The 22,295-nt window shown below is 38.4% G+C and overlaps 1 protein-coding gene across 1 annotated transcript in view; it reads left to right on the top strand.

Moving 5' to 3' along the window:
• Nucleotides 1-7,924, top strand: part of cir1 (corepressor interacting with RBPJ, CIR1) — a 38,798-nt gene extending 30,874 nt beyond the window's left edge. Inside the window, exon 10 of the mRNA XM_052028170.1 lies at nucleotides 6,884-7,924. Within this exon, the coding sequence (XP_051884130.1) occupies nucleotides 6,884-7,439 (556 nt within the window). The 3' untranslated portion in view covers nucleotides 7,440-7,924. The remainder of the gene's footprint in view (nucleotides 1-6,883) is intronic.
• The last annotated feature ends 14,371 nt before the right edge of the window (nucleotides 7,925-22,295 follow it).

Genomic DNA, 22,295 nt, shown 5'->3' with positions numbered 1-22,295 from the left:
CAGCATTTCAGGTCAAGGATCCTTCATCAGAACTGGAAAAGTGAGAAAGCAAGCATGTGGACTCACTTTTCCAGTTATTATGAAGGTTCTTTGACTCTGTTGGTTCTGTTTCTCTCTCCATTGACGTTGCCTGCTGGGTGCTTCTAGCATTTTCTGTTTTTTGTTTCAGGTTTCCAGCAGTGGCAATATTTTGCTCCAATTCTCTCGCTCTTGATGAATGCAGGCGTGTACTGCTTGATGCTGCCTTGATGAAGTCATGGGCATCACTCTTGTTTTACTTCTGGAATACAGCACAACTGTCCATGTTTGGTATGAGAATGTTCTGGGGTCTGCAGCCAAGTGTCCTTGATAGTGGTAAGGGGAACTAGGACAATTGGATGGGCCATGAGCACAGCCTTGGGCACAGGAGCCCTTGCCCACAGCTTCCGTCCTCGCTTCTCATCACCTTCACCCATTCTCCAACCTCCATTCTATCTCCAGTTCCTGATCCCAGCTGAGACCTGGATTACCTGGAGCAGACTCCTTGGGGCACTTGAAAGATACCGCCAACACTCTGCAAAATCTTCCATATTCATTTGAAGGATAAGTGAACCAACCTAGGTGTCCTTGCCCAGACTACCATTTCTTGGATTGAGTTCCTGGTTACATTCAGTTCTCTCCATTGGATAGACCACATCATTCCCATGCACAACACCAGACTCGAGAAACAGGTGCACTCTCTTTAACTCTTTTGTGGAAACTGATTACCAGGCAGATAAAGAAAAACATCTAAGGATGTGCTCAAAACTTTGGTGGGAAAAAAATAAAACGCTGGAAATTTCTGGCCCGTAGGCACAAAATGGCAAAGAAACTTTTGGGATAATATTGAAAACCTAGAGTCTGTGCTTTGGAAGCATACCGAAGTCTGGCATAAACAGTGGAAGGAGTGCACCACCTTACAAACAACACATCTGCCTGCCCATCAGTCACCTACTGTCCCATCTGTGAAAGAGTCTGTGGTTCCCACGTTGACATAATCAGTCCACTAAAGCAGATTCGAAGCAAGTCATCCTTGATCCCAATGCATCTCCAAAAAGAAGGTTGTCCTGGTAAAGTACAATACGAGCATCTGTGAACACTTTATTGGTGACTGCCAATTGATTTCACTGTTGATGACTTTTTTCATCACTTTGAGACTAGACTGACTGGACAATAAATAGACATGGGTTTGTCCAACTTTTTGTGGACAGGACATACCTGCGTAATTTTCCACATTACCAGGTAAATGTTAGTACTTTAACTGTCCTAGAACTTATTGATTGAAGCAAGGCTAGCCTTCTCCAAGTCAGAATGTTGTTCCCATAATCTTTGGTGCATCCATTATTCTCATTGAATGAATTGAATTGGCTGACGGCTGACCTCTCAGGTGGTCAGAGCCTTGGGAGGAGGCATGATAGATCTATCTGCCATTGTTTCAGCCTTTATCTCTCTCGTACTGGGCCTCACCATCATTGACCATGGAAATGTTCTTGTTGCTACCTCCTCCCATTAGCTGTTTAGTTGTTTGCCACCATTCAAACTAGACATGCTGTTTTGACTGTTTAGCATGCATGTAGTTCTGTTACATCTTTGCTGGGTTGGCACCATATTTTCAGGTATGCCTGCTTCTGCCCCCAGCATGTCCTTCTGCGCTCAGTGAACCAAATACGGTCCCTTGAGTTTGATAATGATAGAGTGAAGGATGTGCTAGGCCATGAGTTATGGATTATAGAAGAATAGAAGTCTTCTGTGGTTGCCCATGTGACTCAGGAATGCTCACTTTTGAGCTGCCAGAACTATTGAACTTGTATCAATTAACACAATGCAATGGAGAATGTTCTTGATGTGAAAACAAGAAATTGCTTCCACAAGGTCTGAGTAGTGGTTACTCCAACCAAAGCTGTTGGGGACTGTTGCATCTGCAATAGGTAGATTGGTGAAAATGAAGTCAGAGGTTCATTCCTTCGTGAGATCACATACCACCTGCCACAGACCCTGTCTGGCAGCTGCATCTTTCAATAGTAGGCTAACTCAGTAATGGGATTACTAAGCCTCTCTTGGTGATGGGCAATGAAGGCCCTAGCTAGGGTGCAATTTGTGTCCATAATTTTGTAAGTGCTTCTTTTTAACTGTGTTTAACATGCAGGAGTACTGATTTATTAACTAAATGAGAAGATGGCAAGTGCAATGGGATTTTGTGCCCATGTCTGATCCAGTGAGTGTAATTCATTTGTTGTTGTTTACTTGAATTTTAACAAGGGGTTTGACAAAGTCCCACATGATAGATTGATCAAGAAAGTAAAAGACTGTGTGTTTCAATGGAAAGTAGCAAGTTAGGTTAAAAATCCACTCATTGTGGGGGTGGGGGGTAGTGCGTGGGGAAAGCAAAGGAAGTTTTAGTAATTGGATGGCTATATGCAATGGAATTCTGAAAGGCTTGGTATAGGGTCCCTTGCTTTTGGTGGTATGTATAAATAAACACCACAAAAATAAGTTTGACCAAAATTCAGTGTGGTTGATGATCAAGTCAAAAATTCTAGGCTACAGAAAGATATCAGTTGTCTGGTTAGGTGGGTACAGAAGTGTAGAATGAACTCTCTTTGCCAAAGATGAGAGGTATTGAATTTGAAAAGGGGGATGGATGAGGGAATAAATGACAAATGGTAGGTTACTATTGAAATATGGAGTAACAGTAAGATTTGAAGTGTACATCCATAAATCTTTGCATGTCGCAGTACAAATAGATAATTTAAAAGACATGAAATATATTTGCTTTTACTTATCAGGCTGTAGAGTCCAAGAGCAAGGAGATCATCGGGTCAGACAGCATCTGATCCCGCCCAGATGAAGGGTCTTGACCTGAAATGTGGACTGTTTCCCTCCACATACTGCCTGATCGCTGAGTTCCTCCAGCAGTTTGTCTTTTGCTCCAAATTCCAGCATCTGTAGTCTTTTGTCTCCAGCAAGCCAATCATGCTGGGAATAGTAAAAAAAAAGGGCCAGAGATAGTAGCTTATTGTGTGCAATTCTAGTCACCAAACAGTACTAGAAAGTATGTAAAGGTGGTTTATGAGAACGTTGCCAAGGGTGGGCTTTCTTTGAAACAAAGGAGATAGGGGAGAGTTAACAGAAGCTCAGAAAACTATGAGGGACCCAGCTGGAGTAAACAGAAAGCACCTCTTTCCCTTAACAGGGATCAGCAACTAGAGAGTATACTTTTAAGTTGGTTGAAGCATTAGATGGGGGTTGTGGAGAAAAACAATTATTTTGCGCAGCAGGCATCTACTTGAAAATGTGTTTGAGGCAGATACCGTCACCGCATTTAAATATTACCTGAAAAAACATTTGAAGATCCATAACCTGCTGGGTTGTAGGCTAAGAACTGGGGAGGGGTTTTGGGCCAGCAAGGACAAAATTGACTCGTCCTGTGCATAATTTTTTTATGATGCTATGAAACCTCCTAGGATTTGAAGTCAATGTTGAGGAATCTCAGGGCCACTCCCTCCATGTATATCACTTGGCTGCCACTTCCAGTGGTCCTGCCTGAGGGTCCCGGATGTACCCAGGGATTGTGATAGAGGATAATAAAAGCAGAAAATGCTGGGAACGTTTGGCCGGTCAGGCAGCATCAATGAAAAGAGAAAGAGTTAATATTTCAGGTCAAAGATGGTTTGACAGAGCAAGAAAAGAGAGAAAAACAAGTTAGTTTTAAATAGGAGAGAAGATTGGTGGGGGGGGGGGGGGAGAGGGGGATCCATAAGGCAAAAATCTATTCATTGCTAATATAAACCATCTTGATTTTCGACCCCCCCACCCCCACCACCTTACTCATTCTAACCAACCACCTACTGAACTTGCAGCATCCTTTTCACTGAGAACTAATCCCAGTGTCAACAACAAACCTGCCGACAATAGTGGTGATGTTGTGGTCTGGTGAACTTACCTCCATTTTGCAAAGGCCAAAGATCAGCTCTCAAACATGTTCTCTCTCGCCTTTCTCTAGACCATGACTCAACATTGTACATCAGACCATTGTCCCCTAGACAGTTTCCTCAGACTATCTTCCCTCCACAGCTCTTACCTCCTGCCTAAGATCCACAAATGGGGCTGTCTGGGCAGACCTGTTGTTTCAGTCTCCTCTTGTCCCAACAAATTTATTTCTTCCTACCTTGACTCTTTTCTCCCACAAGTCAATCCCTTGCTACTTACATCTGTAACACTTCTGATGCCCAGTGCCACATTTTCAATTCCCTGCCAATCAGCTCATCTGTACTTTCCCATTGCACTTCCATCTCACACTGAGATGTATGAGGTCCTCTTGTGCTTTATGCTGCTTCCAGCATTTTCTGTCTTTGGTTTAGATTTCCAACATCTGCAAGCTTATGTTTGTTTTTCATTGTGATGGAGAATACAGCTTTATCAGGCTGTACCTGAGTAATCAACAGTTCACCTCATTTAGGCACCTGTCTCCAGCTGCTCTTAGGCAGGAATTTATAAGGTGTACTGTTCTGGGATTGTAACTGTGTCACGTCCAAATCTAATGCCTCAGTCACTCTGGCTAATCTGTCTAGTTTCATTCTCGTGATGCAATTAAATGGCTTGCTTTGCAATTTCAGAAAGAAGTTATGAGTCAACCATATCTTTGTGGGTGTCCACACTCTGTGTGTGTGTGTGTGTGTGTGTGTGTGTGTGTGTGTGTGTGTGTGTGAGTGTGTGTGTGAGAGCATATAGAGGTGGTCAATTTGGATCCAGAAAAATGTTCAATACTTGGTCACACGTGAAGTTCAGATCAGTCATGGTTGGGTATGCTCTTGTCAGGTCCAAATTTTAAACCAAGGCAGACTTCTGAGCTATTATTTAAGCAAATGGATAACAGAAGTTCCAACAGCAAGCCTTTGGGCACCATTCCAACATCATCTGCTAGATTTGTATATCAGTTAAATGTCTGCCTTTTCTATTCCATTCCTTATTTATCACTCACTTGTACATGGGAAACTGCCTCCTGATGCACTATTTATTGATTGGTAAAAGACTCTAATTTTGGGAAATTGCTGCTTGGAGTCAGACAAAATTGAAAGCTATAGGCTTAAAAAAAATGAGGTTAATGATTTAGCGAATTCCTACAGTACTATTCTGTATTGGGAGGGAGCAGAGTGTCTCAAGAGAGTAGTGTTAAATCTAAGATGTTGCTGAATGAAACAACTTCTGCCATACATTTAATGTAAAAACAAAATATTGAAACATTCAGGTTAAGCTGCATCTCTGGAGATGGACAATGTTTTCAACATTTTTCCCTTATTTCAGATATCCAACATCTGCACTGTTGTTTTTTTTAATTTACTTTATCTCTGAATGTGATGCTTCTCACCACCTAACTAGAAACACTTTTCAACTCCTTAGTACCTGCATCACTCATATTTTGAATGCCAGTAGGTCTTGTTTTCTGGTTAATGCTAGATAATCCTTCCATTGACTCAAGCAGCTGTGACATTCACACCCATTGAGCAATTCTCGTTCTGTAATACCCTCAAGTCCTCTGTTGGTTGACATGTTTTTGTAATTGTATCCCACTGGCATCTCAATTTTCTCCATCAGTTCCAATGAGAATACTCTAAATCTATCACGATCCCATGATCTTTCTGATGAGTGATCTGCATTTCATTGATTTCCCCATCAGCATGGTGCTGGTCAAAAGATTATCTATCCTTTTGCTACATGTTAACTGCAGTGTGGCCTGCTTTAATTTGACCCATCCTGTGGTTCGTGGTATTTTGTCAATAATTTTACCATCTTGTTTTTAATGTTGCAAATTTTGTTTGGGATCTGATAATCAATTTTTCCAGTGAATAATTATTGAGATGGGCATCACAACTCGGTCTGGCTTGGAACCATAGCCATGATTCCTACACCCAGGAATTCATCTTTGTGTGAAGACTCAGTACTATGCAAGTGATTTGGATTTTAAACTGACCTGCAAAATAGAACAATTCAAGTGAGGACAGTTCTACTGTGTGCAATCGTAGTTGTTCAATGAAAAATAATTTGTATTAACTCTTCTGTATTTCTGGGGCTCCAACCAAATAGATCAGGCACAAGAATGTTAAGTAATGTAATACTTTTTTTTCCAGTTTCACCACAATGGCATAAGCTGGGTGCTGCATGATGTTCTTTGGCCAAATCTAGTATTACAGTTTTTTAAGCATCTTATAGATCTGCAGCCTAATGTTGAACAGATGCTTTGTTAACATCAAAACAGAGCAGTAGTGTAGCAGTTAGCATAACACTGTCACAGTACCAGCGACCCAGGTTCAATTCCAGCCACTGTCTGTAAGGAGTTTGTACGTTCTGCCCGTGTCTGCGTGGGTTTCCTCCAGGTGTTCCGGTTTCCTGCCACATTCTAAAGATGTATGGGTTAGGAAGTTGTGGGCACGCTTTGTTGGTTCTGGAAGCGTGGCAACACTTGCAGGCTACCCCCAGAGCACTCTATGCAAAAGATGTATTTCGCTGTGTTTTTCGATATACATGTGACTAATGAAGATATCTTATCAGTGTGATCATGATAGCCAGCAAAGCTGACTTTCATTGCTTGCTTAACAGCTACAAAATGTCTTTGTATTTTGAAATGTATGATGTTGATCAAGAGAAAATTGTGTGTTTTAAGAAGTTGCACTTCAGACAAATTTCTGCACTCCTAATGGTCAGATGGCACGGACATTCCTAACCAAGTATCTGTTTGGTCACATTACAATCTTTTGACTATTTTCACTTTTACGTGCCCAAAAGTGGGAAAATGCTGAGGAAATATTCTTCAATTATATTTTTCAAGAGTTTTTAAATAAAATATCCTAATCTAACTTCTGTATAGGAAACTTGACCACCTTGAAAAAAAGAAAAAACGAGAGAAGAAAAAGCAAAAAAAGAAAAAGAAAAGTAAACATAAGAAAAAAGAAAGCAGTCCACCCACTGCCAGCTCTTCCAGCGAAAGTGATTCTGAAATTGAAAAGAAGGAAACTCACAACAAAAATAAATATTTAAAGAGGGAAAGGGATACATCATCAGGCAATAAAAACAGCTTTGAAAAACATAGAGAAATTTACAAACAAAAACTCAACAAAACCTATTCGAGCAGTTATTCCAGGCCTGAAGACAAGGACACTGAAGTTCATGGAAAAAGTCACAGAAGCAAAAGTAAAAAAGTCAGTCGACATAGCAGCAGAAGTGACAGGAAGCAAAGTGATCGGAGTAGAAGCAATAGCAGAGGTGCACATGGAAGAACAGAAGAAAAGGACAGACAAAGTTCAGATTATGGTAGGGAAAAGTACTCTGATGAAAGACATGTTAGTAGAAGCCAGAGCATTCATAGCAGGGACAAGATTGGAAGTATCAGGTACACATCAGGAAATACAAGGCAGAGAGAGTGAGACTCGGAAAGAAACTGCAGAGATTTACATGGGATGAGGTCTAGAAACAGAGAGTAGGAGTGGGATATATCAGAAGAGAATGACCACAGAATTGGAAGTCTGTGAACTGAATAAAAAGAAATGCATTTTTATTATAACTACAGAAAACACCGAATATTCTCAGCAGGTCAGGCAGCATTTGTGGAGAAAGAGAAACAGTTAACATTTTCAGGTTGATGACTTCCTGATGAGATATTGAATCTATATTTCTCTCCTTGGATGCTGCCTGATCTGTTGAATTTTTCTGTTTTAATTTCAGATTTTCAGGATGTGCAGTTATTTGCTTTACAGTTGCATTTTCTATTCTCTGGTTGTAATTGAGATGATTTATGATGCAATTTCTGATTCTTTTAAAACTTTATTTCATACTTTGCCTCTAAGAACTGTCAATGACTTTGTAATCATTTGTATTTTTGTGTAATGAATAAAGTCTACAATGAAAGATTGATACCAGTAACTTTTCCTCCTTTCTTCAAATTTATGAATATTGTTTTCATCTATTAGGTCCCCTTGTGCTGATTACTGGCACTTGAATGTTATTTGTAAGCATCTTCCAGATTTCTTCTGTTTAGTATCCACCAGTTTCTGGTACAGAATTACATTGAACCTGTAATAGTGGACAATTTAAAATGCTGGAGGAACTCAGCAGGTCAGGGAGTATCTATGGAGGGAAATGGACAGTGGACGTTTCGGGTCAAGACCCTTCATCTGGACCCTGAACCTTGACCTGAAACATCCATTGTCCATTTCCCTCCATAGATGCTGCCTGACCTGCTGAGTCCCTCCAGCATTTTGTGTGTTGCTACAGATTCCAGCATCTGCAGCCTCTTCTGTCTCCAAGTTATTTAGCCCAACCAATCTGTGTTGGAGTCTGTCCTTCACACAACCATAATCGTCATCCAATGTGCCAGTCTATTATCTGTTGACTACTGAAATGTTAAGATGGATTTTCCTTTAACTGCTCCATTCATTTATGTATTCTGCGGCCTTAGAATCAATTGATTTTTTTAAACAAATGGCCTTATTCTTGGTCCTACGTGTCTTAAATTTTATATTTGTATTCCCTTGATCTCTCTCTCTCTGAACCCTTGAAAGCAGTCTTACTCCATTTCTTTATCATTTTAAATGCTTCTGTCACCCCTGCCTGCTGTCCCCTCTGACCTTGCTCAATTCTGCACTATAAACCTGTCAAGAGGAAGCAGCTTTTCCAAGTTATATGTTTGCTGTTAGGGAAGCTGTCTAATAGGAATCTCACTGCCAATAAGGCTTAAAACCCAAGTGACTTATACTCTACCAGTATGCAGTAGACAGACCAGGGCCAGTTTTGTTTAGATATAAATGCTCTTGTATTTCTTAAATACTGTGTTAGTGCTCACTGGCCCTCAATAAATGAATTTTGAGCAGTTTCCCCACAGTAGCTGAAGACCATTGGTTAAGAAAAGCCAATTTTATTGTGTTTTGATGGCAGCTTGGGCTTGGTAAACCTGGCATAGGTTCACTTTCATTTAAGCACCACCTGCTCAAAATCATTGTTAGAAATTAGTGATGGCCATATAAAAGTGCATGTGAAGGAACATATTACTTTCTCAGTTTTATTTAAGACTACTCATCTCTGTGGAAATCTCACTGAAATTTGCTCAAATATTTATCTATAGTTTTAAGTTTTTAACAAAAAAAGCAATGCTAGGTGTTCCAAATTCAGTGAATGACAGAAACTACATTGTGTTTAAAGAGCAGACAAATAGAAGTCACATTCAATGTGGAAAGGTAATTGATTAATGGATCTATTAGGTCATAGAATCAGAAAACTTGCATAAGAATTTGGAGCAAAGGTAGGCTACTTAGCTGCTCAACACTGCTCTACCATTCAACAAGATCATGGCTTATCTCCTTATAACCTGATTCCTTTAATGTCCCGAAATCCATGGATCACTGCTGTGAATGCAGTCAATGACTCCGGCTCCATAGCCTGCAGGGGTAGAGAATTCCAAAGAGTCACGACTCTCTGAAGAAGCTTCTCATTTCAGTCCAAAATAGGTTATCCCCTATTTGAGACCTCCTAATTCTAAATTCTTCAGCCAGGGAAAACATCCTCCCCCGCATCTACCTTGTTGAGTATTATCAGAATTTTGTATATTTCAATGAGTTCACCTAAACTCTATTCTCTAGAGTTTAGAAGAAACTCTATACTCTAGAGTTTCTTCTAAACTCTAGAGAATAGAGGCCTAGTCTGCTCAATCTCCCTTTAAATAATAGACCTGAAATCACAGGAAGTAGTCTAATGAATCCTGGCTGTACTCTATAGCAAATATAACTAATTAGCTAAAGAAACCAAAATTTGCACACAATACTCCAGTTGTCATCTTGCTAAAGGCCTATATAAATGTAATAAGACATTTAAATCCTCATGTAAGAAAAACAAATGTACCATTGTATTCCTAATTGCTTTTAGAGACTTGTGCACAAAGACACCCAGGTCCCTTTTGAACATCAACATATCCCAATTTTTGTCATTTAACATTTTTATTTGTTCTACTGAAATGGATAACCTCACATTTTTCCACACTGTATTCCATCCCTCATGTTGTTGCACACTCATACAGATTGTCCACAACCCATTGAAGCCTCTTTGTATCCTCCTAACTTCTAGCTCTGCCACTCAGTTTTGTGTTATTAACAAACTTGGAAATGTTACAATTATTCTGCTTGGTGCAATAATTGATAAATCTTGCGAATAGCTGGAAAACCTCCAGGTAGGTCAGATTGTGCTTCCTGCACTGTTCTAATGAGGCCAGACATAAACTTGAGGAACAACACTTCATCTTCTGCCTGAATATGCTGCAGCTTTTCAAACTCAATCTTGAATTCAACAATGTTGGGTAATTCACTTTCTCTGTATCAGAACTGATCAATTCTGCTGTAAGTTATCCATTTGTAATGTTAACTCATTTTCTCTCTTTCCACTGCTTGGTGTGTTGGGTATTTCCCACACTTCTGACCTGCATTTTCACAGCTTTAAATGTCCCTTTGCCTTTTCTCTCTCTAATTGTGCTCATTAATTTCATGAAGTAGATGAACAGCCAATCACCACAACAATTCTGGACCCACTCCATCAGAGATACTTTTTCTCCTACCCATCCTTGCCCCACGCACTCTGCAACTTACCTAACTTGTTCTCCTTTCCCGGTTCTAATCAAGGGTCTTTGACCTGAAACATTAATTTTAAGCTTTTCTTTCCACAGATGCTGACTGACCTGCAACGTTCCCTGCATTTTCTGTTTTTATTTCAATTGAGCTAATCAGATATGACCTTCCCTTAATAAATCCATTTTTAAAAAAAGAGTCATACTGCTCCTTCAAATAGATTCCAATAATTTGTCCGTCATGTTAAACTTACTGCCATGTAAATAATTCGTTTATCTTTTCCTCTTTTTTAAAACAATGGTACGGTATTAATGATCCTCCAGTCCTCTGGCACCATTCCTGCAGCCAGGGAGCATTTTCTAAAAAATTGGTCAGAGCTTTCATAATTTCCTTCCTTGCCTCATTTAGCAGTTGGGATTTATTTCATCTGGGCCTGATGATTTATCAATATCAAAACAGCAAAACCCTTTAATGCTTCCTCTTTTACTAAGTTTATCCTTTACAATGTTTCACACACTTCGTCCTTAACAATGACATTACCCTCTTTTTTGAAGACTCCTGTAAATTATTTATTAGGGATTTTGCCCACACCTACTGGCTTGATGCATGTTTATTGTCCCTAGAAATCTCATTAGTTATCATCTTGTTCTTTTTGCACTTACAAAACCAGAGGAATCTCCAGACACATGGGATTTAATATAGTACTCCTGAACCCAAAGATATTCTGGTTGCCGATGATTTTGAAAATTGCTGGTTATTAAATCTGGGTCTTGTGGCTCAGGAGGTGGATAGCTTCGATTAAATCTCACATTTATTCACCAATGAAACTTATCACAAGAAATGGAAGAAATTTACACATTTGTATCAAAGCAATTTTGATTTTCATTTTCAAATCTTGTTGCCATCTGTTGCACATTGCTTTAAAATATTAATTTATGGATTTTGCTCTTCTGGCTATTTGGAACTTTCTTGGCTAAGTATATATTTAGATCATTAGGAGATCATCCTTTGGAAATTTATTGCACATGAACTCTTTAGGTGCTTTTCATCATTAAGCATTCATGGGTTCCTAATTTAGTTCTTTACAAATTTCATATAATACATGTACAACAGGACAAAAATAGAGAACAAAAGGAGCAAATTGAAATACCTGTGACATGTAGAATTAAAATACTGTTTGAAATGTACATAATTTGTATTCCAGAGGAGAAAAAAGCCTTGCATTTATATAGTGTGTTTTATAATAATATCAAAGCTCTTTATAACCAATTAAGTATTTTTGATAGTTTTTCAATATTGTGAAACATACTTGAACTAAAGATCAGCTACAGTTATTGTTTTTATTTGTTTCATTAATCCCACATCTACTGGTGAAAATCTTTACACATCAAAAATTTAGCAGCTCTTGTTAAATTTCTCCCACTCCACTTGCCTTTAAACGCCTGCTTAAACCCCATCTTTTCAATCACTCTTTCACTCTTCCTTAATATCTAAGACACTTTTTCTCACTTTTCTGCCATGGACTTTGCGATATTTCTGTGGTGAAGACATTGTATAATGCCAGTGATTGTTATAGTGATTTGCCATTTTACCATTTTTATTTATGCTCTCAGTGCACAAGTAAAAATAATAGTTTTTTTTTCCTCATTGTAAGTTAAAACAATGCAGAGGGTTACTTTCTGCCCTTGCTGTGTCTTTGTTGATTCTTGCCAGCCGATGCACACTAAACATAATTTTGAGTATTCACTTAAATGGTCAGAAATTCACATGCAGTGCACAGTCAGATTTCCAGTTCCTAATCCCTGTAGTCGAGGCTTCCTGTCAGGTGCATGAAGTTGGAAAATTACCCCTTTTATGATTTGTTAAATGGTGCTACTCATGCTGAGCATTACAGATAAGAATTATGGATGATGAAAAAGCCTTGAACACAAGAAAATTGGAAACTTCTACATCAGCTCCACTTTCCCACCCTCTTCTCATTCCCTTTATCCAATAATCTATTGATCTCGGTATTGACCATACTGGATAATTGTACATCCTTGGCCTTCTAGCATAGAGAATTCTGAAGATTTGCAAACCTCTATTGCGGTCCTAAATGTCCACATCTAATACTCAGACTAAAGCCCATAGTTCTATGCTATCCCCAGCCAGGTAAAGCAGCTTCTAATTATCTACCACATCCACTGCTCTAATAAATCTACACATTTAATTATTTTTCAAATCTAATATCCAGTGATTATGGTTTAATTCTATTCAATCTCCTCTCTTACTAGGAATAGATTTAATGAACATTTGTTGCATTCCCTAAGATGGCCCTCAGCCCAAGTAGCTGCCCAAGAAAAAGAATCTTCCACTTGAAGACAATTACATCCTTATAAAGAACAAAACACAATGTAGTGCTCTATTACCTGAAACCTCTGGGGTGCAACAAGATTTCCTTGCTGTTGTACTTCACCCCCTTTGCAAGCAGGGCCGACATAGTGTTTGCCTTCTCAATTGTTGTCCTACCTGCATGCTAAGGTTCTGTGATCAGTGCACAAGAAAACTAGCATCTCTTAATCCTTTCCTTAGAAACAGTCTTTCTGCCAAATTAGATATTTATCACTTCCCAAAATTACAATCCTTCTACCATCTTGCCCAATCACTTTACTTTTCACAGCTTCTTTGCATCCTCCTCACGGTTCACTTTTCAACCTAGCTTTGCATCATCAGCAGCTTGGTTAGATTACTCTCTGTCCCCTTATCAAAGTTATTAAAATAAATTGGAAAACATTATTTTCCAAGGATGGATCTTGCAACACTCCATTAATTACTCTAATTGCCATTCCAAAAACGTGTCCTTTTTTTTTAACTATTCATTGCTTTCTATCCAATAGCCAATGCCCCAATCCCTGCCAATACCTTACTATCTAATTCCTAAGACCTAATATCCCATAACAACCATGTGACAACTTATCAAATAGATTCTAAAGATCCAAACATATGACAGTCACTGGTTTTCCTTTTATTTACCTTACTAGTTTCACCTTTGCTGAAAGATCATTAATCTGAAACATTTTCTCTGCCCATGGATACTGCCTGGCTGTTCAGTATTTCCAAGATTTTTTGGTTTTATTTTAAATTTCCAGCATCAGCAGTTTTTAGCTTCTGGGTCCTTTTAAAAATCATAGAATGAAGACTATAGAATGAAGTGATATAACAGATTTAGGGTCCTTTAATTTCTCCAGTACTTATGTTTCACTAATATTAAATACGTTAAATTCCACACATTCAATAGATCTTTGGTTCCCACCACAATTTCTGATATGATCATTGTAGTTTCTTTAATGAGAATAGACAAAAATATTTGTTTTATACTTCTCTGGCATTTCCTGATTTTGTGTTTCTTGGCAGATTACACTCATTCTATTTCCTCCCTCTTTACCAGTTTTTTTTCTTATTTCTTCTTCAGTCTTCATATTCTTTTCCATAAGCTCTTTATCTAATAACATCCTTAAACAAGTTAGACAAGATTTTACCACTTTTCCTGTGGAGTTTTTATTCCTCAATGAATATTTATTGAGCTTTATGAATGAATTATTTAAATTTTTTACCAATGCCATTGTGTATCTTTCAAGCTAATTTCCCACTATGCTTCATACAATCCATCCCTCACAATTGACTTTGTTTAAATTTAAGATTCAAGTTGTGACTTAACCACATCACTCTCAAACTTGTGACTTGGGATGTCCAAGTAAATGGTGAACCACCCAGCCTCGCCACTGACTTTTGGAAAATGGTTACACTGACCTTGTGCAGATTTCTTGAGACCAAAAGTGAGCAGTACCATCTCATTGTTGTGCAACACCCTGGCATGTTTTCCTCTTGTAATCCTGTCAAATTGAGTGAAGGGCTGTAAAACTGCCTTAAAAATGCTGAAAGCCTTTGACATTTAGCTGCACTGCGCCTCCTGAATTAGCTGGCTATCAAAGCTATCAAAGTGAACTGCAACTGTTTCAATTTTCAGAAACAATCAAAAACATTCTAAAACTGTTCGAAATTCATCAGCTATTAAATCACTTATAAATGAAACTTCAAACATTTGTGCCCAATCAGGAAATCATTGACTAACAACAACCAATGTTTATAGTTTCTGCATTTCTGCCAGATATGCAGCAATCACAAAATTCCTTGCACCTCTATATGGAACTACGGGTATTACACCACAATATCTGACCCAATGTGAAATTCTATTATATTATAATTACCCCAGAGTTGCTTTATTATAAGGTTACTAATGAATCCAGCCTCATTGTACAGTACTAGATCTAAAATGGGCTGTTCCTTAATTTTTTTCTTTGTATATTTCTGTAGAAAACTATCTTCCCCGATTAGTTTAACCAGTTTATATGAAGATTTAAGTGCCGCAGGATTATTGCATTATCTTTGTCACATGCTCTTCTAATTTCTTAATTTCCACTCTCTACAAACTTCTATTTTGTTGAGAGAGTGTCGTCACTCCCACTTGTATTTTCTGTCCTTTGTCAATTCTTAGCTCCACCCAGGCATTTTATATTCTGAGTTCCTGGGCTTTTACCCTACTGTTTTTATGTACTCCTTTAATGTCAAGACTCCTCCACCTCCTTTACCATTTGCCTGTCTTGTCTAAAAACTTTCAAGAATATCCAGTTCACAATGCAAACAAAATCTCGGTAATGGCCACAAGATTAAACCCACTTATATATATTTCTGCTATTCACCTTTACGAATTTTTCATGTTCTCAGATATAACACAATTAATTTTAACTTCTTGCTATTGATTCTTCATGTGCCCTTAAATGCTATTGTCCTATTACTTCATTCTCTCTCTCATTCCTGACACAATTTGCGTGAGTTTACACAAATTGTTACTCTGGTCTGGCCTTGTCTTTTCTTACCAGATCATAAAATATAATATACTCCAAACCCTCATTCCCCATAATTGGCTTTAAGCTCTAATTATTCGAGTTATTTGATCCATCAGGAAACTGGTCTCTCTTAATGTTGTAGCCAGTAAATGTTGTGGTACTGACTTATAAAGATAAGGAAGCCCTCAGATCACCTGAACGAGCTGATCTCAATTCATGGAAGAAATTATAATAGGCAGCAGTATCCTCAAGCCATTGGAAACAAATGCTGGTGCTCCTGTTCATTATCCAGTGACCCCTGTACGGTTGTTAATTGAGGACGTAATTGGGATTGACTATATTGGTCTACCTTGCTGATTTAGAGTAAGAGTCATAGAGCAATGCAACACAGATACAGGCCCTTCGACCCAACAAGTCCATGCCAACCATGGTGCCCGGCCATCTAGTCCCAATTTCCTGCATTCAGCCCATATCCTACTAAGCCTCACCCCTGCATATACCTATCCAAGTCCTTCTTAAATGATACTCTTGTACCTGCCTCAACCACTTCCTCTGGCAGCTCGTTCCATATACTCACCACCCTCTGTGTGAAAAGTTGCCCCTGAAGTCTCTTTTAACTCTTTCCCCTCTCACCCTAAATCCATGCCCTCTAGTTTTGGACTCCCCTACCCTTGAGAAAAGACTGTTACCATCCACCTTATCTATGCCCCTCATGATTTTATAAACCTCTATAAGGTCGCCCCTCGTTCTCTTATGCTCCAAGGAATAAAGACCTAACCTGGCCAATCTCTCCCTATAACTCAGGCCCTCTAGTCCTGGCAACATCCTCATAAATCTTTTCTGCACTCTTTCCAGTTTAACCACATTTTCTATAACAAGGTGACCAAAACTGTACACAGTACTCCAAGTGTGGCCTCACCAACGACTTAAAGAACTAACTCCTATACTCAATGCCCTGACTGATGAAGGCCAGCGGCCTAAATGCCTTTCTTGCAACCTTTTCTACCTGTGACGCCACTTTCAATGAACTATGCACTTGCACTCCAAGGTCCCTCTGTTCTATTACACTCCCTAGTGCCCTACCGTTCATTGTATAGGTCCTACACTGGTTTGACTTTCCAAAATGCGTCACCTCACACTCATCTGTATTGAAATCCATTTGCCACTCTTTGGCCCACTTTCCTAACTGATCAAAATCCCCTGTAATCTACAATAACCTTCTTCACAATCAACAACACCTTCTAATTCTGTGTCATCCACCAAACTTACTGATCAAGCTTTGTGCATTCGCATCCAAATCATTTATATAAATAATGAATAACAAGAGTCCCAACACCGACCCCTGTGGCACACCGCTAGTCACTTGCCTCCATTCTGAGAAACAACCTTCAACCACCACCCTCTGCTTCCTACCTCTTAGCCAATTTTGAATCCACCTAATTGGCTCTCCCTTGATTCCATCAGACCTAACCTTCCAGACCAGCCTACCATGCGGAACCTTGTTGAAGGTCTTGCTGAAGTCCAAATCGACAACATCCACTGTCCTACCCTCATCTACATTTTTGGTTACCTCTTAAAAAAACTCTAAAAGGTTCATCAAACGTGACTTTCCACACACAAAGCAATGCTGACTCCTCCTAGTCAGACTCTATCTATCCAAATGCTGGTAGATTCTGTCCCTCGGGATTCCCTCCAGTAACTTCCCCAATACTGATGTAAGGCTGACCAGCCTGTAGTTCCTTGGCTGGTCCTTGCTACCCTTCTTAAACAATGGAACAACATTCGCCACCTTCCAGTCTTCTGGAACTTCACCAACGGCTAATGATGAAGCAAGTATCTCTGCGAGTACCTCTGCAATTTCTCCTCTAGCCTCCCACAAAGTCCAAGAATGCACTCGGTCAGGTCTGGGGATTTATCCACCTTAATGCGCTGTAAGGCTGCAAATATCTCCTCCATAAGAATGTCCTCCAAAACTTCTCCACTTGTTTCCCTTATCTAGGATTTGCCAGCAGACATGCTCTCCAAATTGTCATGAAGGTTAAGATACCGAACGAAAATCACCAGAAAGCTGCCAGTATCTATTGGATTCAAGCGATTGAATCATTATCTTCAGGCATGGTTGGAAACATAAAAACTAGCTTGCCTGGAAAGAATGAATTTAAAAAAAGAAAAAGATGTGCATTTCAATAGTACATTTCAAGGTCTCAGCATAGTCCAAATGCTGTTACGTAGCCACTGAAGTATTTTTCAAGTGTAATTTCCATTGTAATGCAGGAATGACATCAAAGAAAGATGAAAGGGATACAGGAATGGAATGAGTAAAGGTGTATTTTACTTAAGTGAAGTGATTGCACAAGACAGCATGACCTGTTGACTTCTGTGACCCAGGCCATCAATGATAGATACATCTGCACCAGTAATTTTAAGTTAGAATTATGAAGGAAACTTAATGAAAGCCTGTAATCAATGGGGCATTCATGGAAGGAGAAAGAATGAGAATATGTACTGCAGTAGCTCAAATAGAGTCAATGTTTTATAATCTTTCAAATAATTTGTATTAAAATACCCCACTGCAGTTGTTAATGCTTTTTTGTTGTGGATTATTGTTATATTAATTTATCACAACTAGAAAATAATGACATTGTAAAATGTTCAGTTTCAAAATGACTTCATGCTTGGCGTTATTTTGGAATTACTCAATATACACATTTTAGAGAACTGAGATCACCTATTCTTTTCAATTTTGGAGTTTACAATAAGGAAATTCAGATTCTGTTGTTGCTGGATAGTTGTTAAATTGCAAGTACAGTGTGACAGAATCTAATTTAAAATGTAAAATATTGTCTCATAAATGATGCTCCACCAGTATTATGCACTGAAATTTAATTGCCTAATATCAGGGAAAATTACATTTTTACCTCAAGTTAGTCACCACTACTAGTCTGCTACACCTTCACTCTCCTAACCCCACCCCCCACCAACTCACCACCATTTACCCTTTCCTCCTGAATACATTGATCGTCCTAGGTAATGCTGTAAAATTGCATGCTGTCTTTTGAATTTTGCCCAGTTGTCCATTATTTATGTTAGCTCAGACAATTAGTGTTGGTTGGTTAGTTGACCATGAATCATTACAGCGTAATTCTGTGTTCATGTAATGTAAAAAGCGTTGGAATTTGGATGTTATTTGTTTTCATAAAAAGGTAGTCTATTTGCTTTCAAATTTTAGTAATTATGCTCACAACTTATGTTTTGTGTCAGTTACATATTACAGGTCTGGAGTTCCACACGCAGGAGGTTATTGTTCAACCAGTCTGGGTTTTAAAGGGTGAAAAGCTATTAATCATAAATTGCCAGGTTTGTGGATATGGAGATATGATTTCAGAATCTTGAGGTTCCAGGTCAGTACAAGCATTGCTACATTAATGCACCCACATTCAGCAGACGTTGCAGGATAATACTGAGGAATTGATATTTCAGATGACGTTTTCCTTCCTTATGCAGCATTAGTAAAACCAGTCTCACAATAGGCGTCCATTCTTAAACCAGGGGCCCAACTGGAACCGGTCTACATATTCATTCATCCCAATGAGTTAACTGGATGAACCATTTTAAATGGCATAATCTTCACTTGACTTGGAACAGAATAAATTTTAATGTCGCGTTATCTATCTCTCCACCATTTATCCATTATGTTATAATCCATTACATGGTAAAATACCGACAGAATTGTCCTTTTGCAGTCATCGCCATATGCTGATTGTACATTTGTGCTTTAAATCTGCGGGATGGCTATTTTGAAGGAAATGTATTTCTTTAATGATTATCCGGTAGAGGGCAGCCTTGTCTATTTGTTGCAAAATAACTCGTCGAGGTGAAACATGTTTGCCTTGCATGTTTAAAAAAGCTCACATAAAATTTCATAAACGTTACTTGCAAAAACGGAATAATCTTCACAACTGAATGTGCAGTGCGATTTTTGAAGCTTTGGACTTTCAATTACCAGAGTTTGTGTTACTTACCAGTTCTATACTGTAAATGAGATTAATTTTTTTCCCTTTGACGTTAGAATTAACTTTTATTTAATAGTAGCATAAATAAATCTATCTTAATAATGTCAAAGAAAGCTTTTGATTTTCCACTCTTCTATTTTGAATAAACTGGAATATTTGTTGCAGTTTATTGCATGTTTTCACTTTTGTTTCCGTGTTTGAATAAGCAGTAAAACCACGTTAAAATCGCACATTGTCCGTCTTTCTGAACGTCCTCCTCTTGGATTTTAATGTTTAGAAATATATCTGGATTAGGTTTCCTCAAACTTGATTTGAGGTATTCAGAGATGCCATTTGTCCTAAACGGGGAGACCGTCTGGTCCAAAATGTCACAGGTTGTAACCGCTCATTTAATATAAGTATTTATGCTTCCTGCGGAGATGAAGGATAATGAAAGACTTGTCGCTGTGTCGCATACAGTGTTTTATGATATTTCCCGCCATAGGAACACGCTGGAGAGGAATGTTACTGCAGCTTTCATCGATTTAATAGTATAAATAATAGGTTCCCAGAAAAATGGAAGTGCATTCGTTTAACAATTACTAACTGCGTTCTTTTTTTTTGCTCTGTTGAGATCCAACAGCTATTTATACCATTAGATAAGTGAACTTTTCCAATGAAAGACATATTGTATGACTGGAATTAAAAAAGGAGATAAAATAACAATTTAAGCGATATGTTTCTGTCATGTTTCACTTCATTTCCCTTTTCAAGCTAGCAGACGTATATGGAGGGGAATATTTGTTATACATGAGCTCAGCTGTTTCTGTAATAAACCCCCAATGATATTCCATAAATAATTGTAAATTATTATTTATGTAAGTGTGTGCTTATGTTGTCATTGATTAATACACACTGTATAGCTCATTAGATTTCGATTATGAACGATTTGATGCTAATTGAGGTAGTTGTATATCATCTGTTAGACATTTCAACTTATAATTTGAATGGGCAAAATTACTATAATTAAAAACACAGGTAACGAGTTTTGTTTTAAAGGTGATCTTTCTGCCCGGCGTATTGTATCACTCTGGGTGGCGCCTTGCAGAATATTTTTATTTAAATTAGCGAACATATAGAGAGATAGAAAAATCACACTGTTCTACGTCTTCGTGCATATACATACGTCTGGCTTGAACAAGCTGCCAATTTAAAAATATTGGCAGTGTAAGGATGTTTCCAAATTAAAGTCCTTTTTACTGGGTAACCTCTATAAAAACGTGCGCTCTGTGAAAAGCTGTTTCAAGTACCATTCTTTATCGATTCATCATAATAGCTTTTCTTTAAAAAGTTATTGACCTTTTATTGAATCCTGGCTAAAAATGACAATATAAAGAGATCGCTGGGTGTTTGAAACTGATGTAAATTTGACAAGCAAATTGTTCTGAAATACGAACCTCGAAATCGAAACACGGCACGATCTATAGAAGACTTTTTTTAAATGACCAATTTTCTGTTACATTTCTATAGTTACATGGTCATCTTGGGTATTAAGATTAGATATTGGATGCAAATTGCAACAGTGGCTAAAAAACATGATGTTGAAATTATTGTCATGAACTGAACGTGCGCTTTTATAAATTTGTTTACGTAACTGAAACTGGCTTTTGCTATGGAACAGTGCTTTATTTGCACGTTACAGTATTTCCATTGGTTTTGAACGGAGGTGCAGCAGCATGACTACGTAAAATATTCAAAGGAAAGTTTAAAATGTCCTTCCTATTTTAAGATCTGGTGGTGGTAGTATTGACTGGAGTCATTTAGTGGCGAATTGATCGGCGTTCAGATGCTGGCGTGTCTTTCTTTCGATATAACTGCCTGAGTCTTTTGGCATCGACAGAAAGCTAATTTGCGGTGCCTGTTGTTTGTAATAGTAGGAAAATCAAATTAAATAAGTAAAAAGCTGACGTGGCGGGTGGGTGACCTGATACAACGACATACTAATCCAAAAAAAAATCGGGTTAGTCAGCTTTGATTCAGATTCCTTCAGGTAAACGTTCTCACACGACTCGTGTCTAGTATATTAAAAAAACGACTTTAGTAAAAGCCAGCGATGTACTACTGTGTGCTGTGGAATGTTGCAGTAATCTTCTGATGGAGCCAGAATGTCATCAATCAAAGTGAAAGGTGTCACTTAATTAATCCATCGCTCATTACAAACAGCTGGTTCTATTGTTGTACCTGACACTTCGTAAACAGACATAGATTAGAGGCAAACACCTGTTTGGAAATATATCATTTCAATGATTCGGAGCATGGATGCCTGGTTTGCAGCCAAGTGACTGCCAAACGCTTGTTCTGATTGTTTTTAACCCGCCAAAGCTGTGATTTGCTGTTGCGACTTATATGGTTTCATACAGAAGTTCACATTAAAAAAAAGACTTTGCAGTTATACTGCATTTCACCTTCGAGTGATCCTTTTACTGCCACTCGGTTCTTGCATCTCACGGACTGTTTAATCGCCACATCAACGTCACGTTAAATATTCCAAATTTTCCGGTGGGCGGGGTGTCAAAACTAGAGCATTGAGAGTATTAATTCCAAATCCTGACACATTACCGGGAATATATTTAGAGTGTGTAGTCATATGTGAATATCGATTGAAATATATATTTATTCGTCATCTTATTTTTCTTAGATCTTATTCTATAAAGTACGTACGTCGGCGGATATTTATAAGGATACTGTCTTGTGACATTTCCTGCAGAAATATGGATCATTGAACGATGAATATA

Source organism: Pristis pectinata, chromosome 1, assembly GCF_009764475.1.
Source record: "Pristis pectinata isolate sPriPec2 chromosome 1, sPriPec2.1.pri, whole genome shotgun sequence".
In the NCBI taxonomy this organism is placed as follows: Eukaryota; Metazoa; Chordata; class Chondrichthyes; order Rhinopristiformes; family Pristidae; genus Pristis; species Pristis pectinata.
The sequence above is the reverse complement of the archived record's forward strand: the minus strand, read 5'-3'. Positions and strand labels throughout refer to the sequence as shown.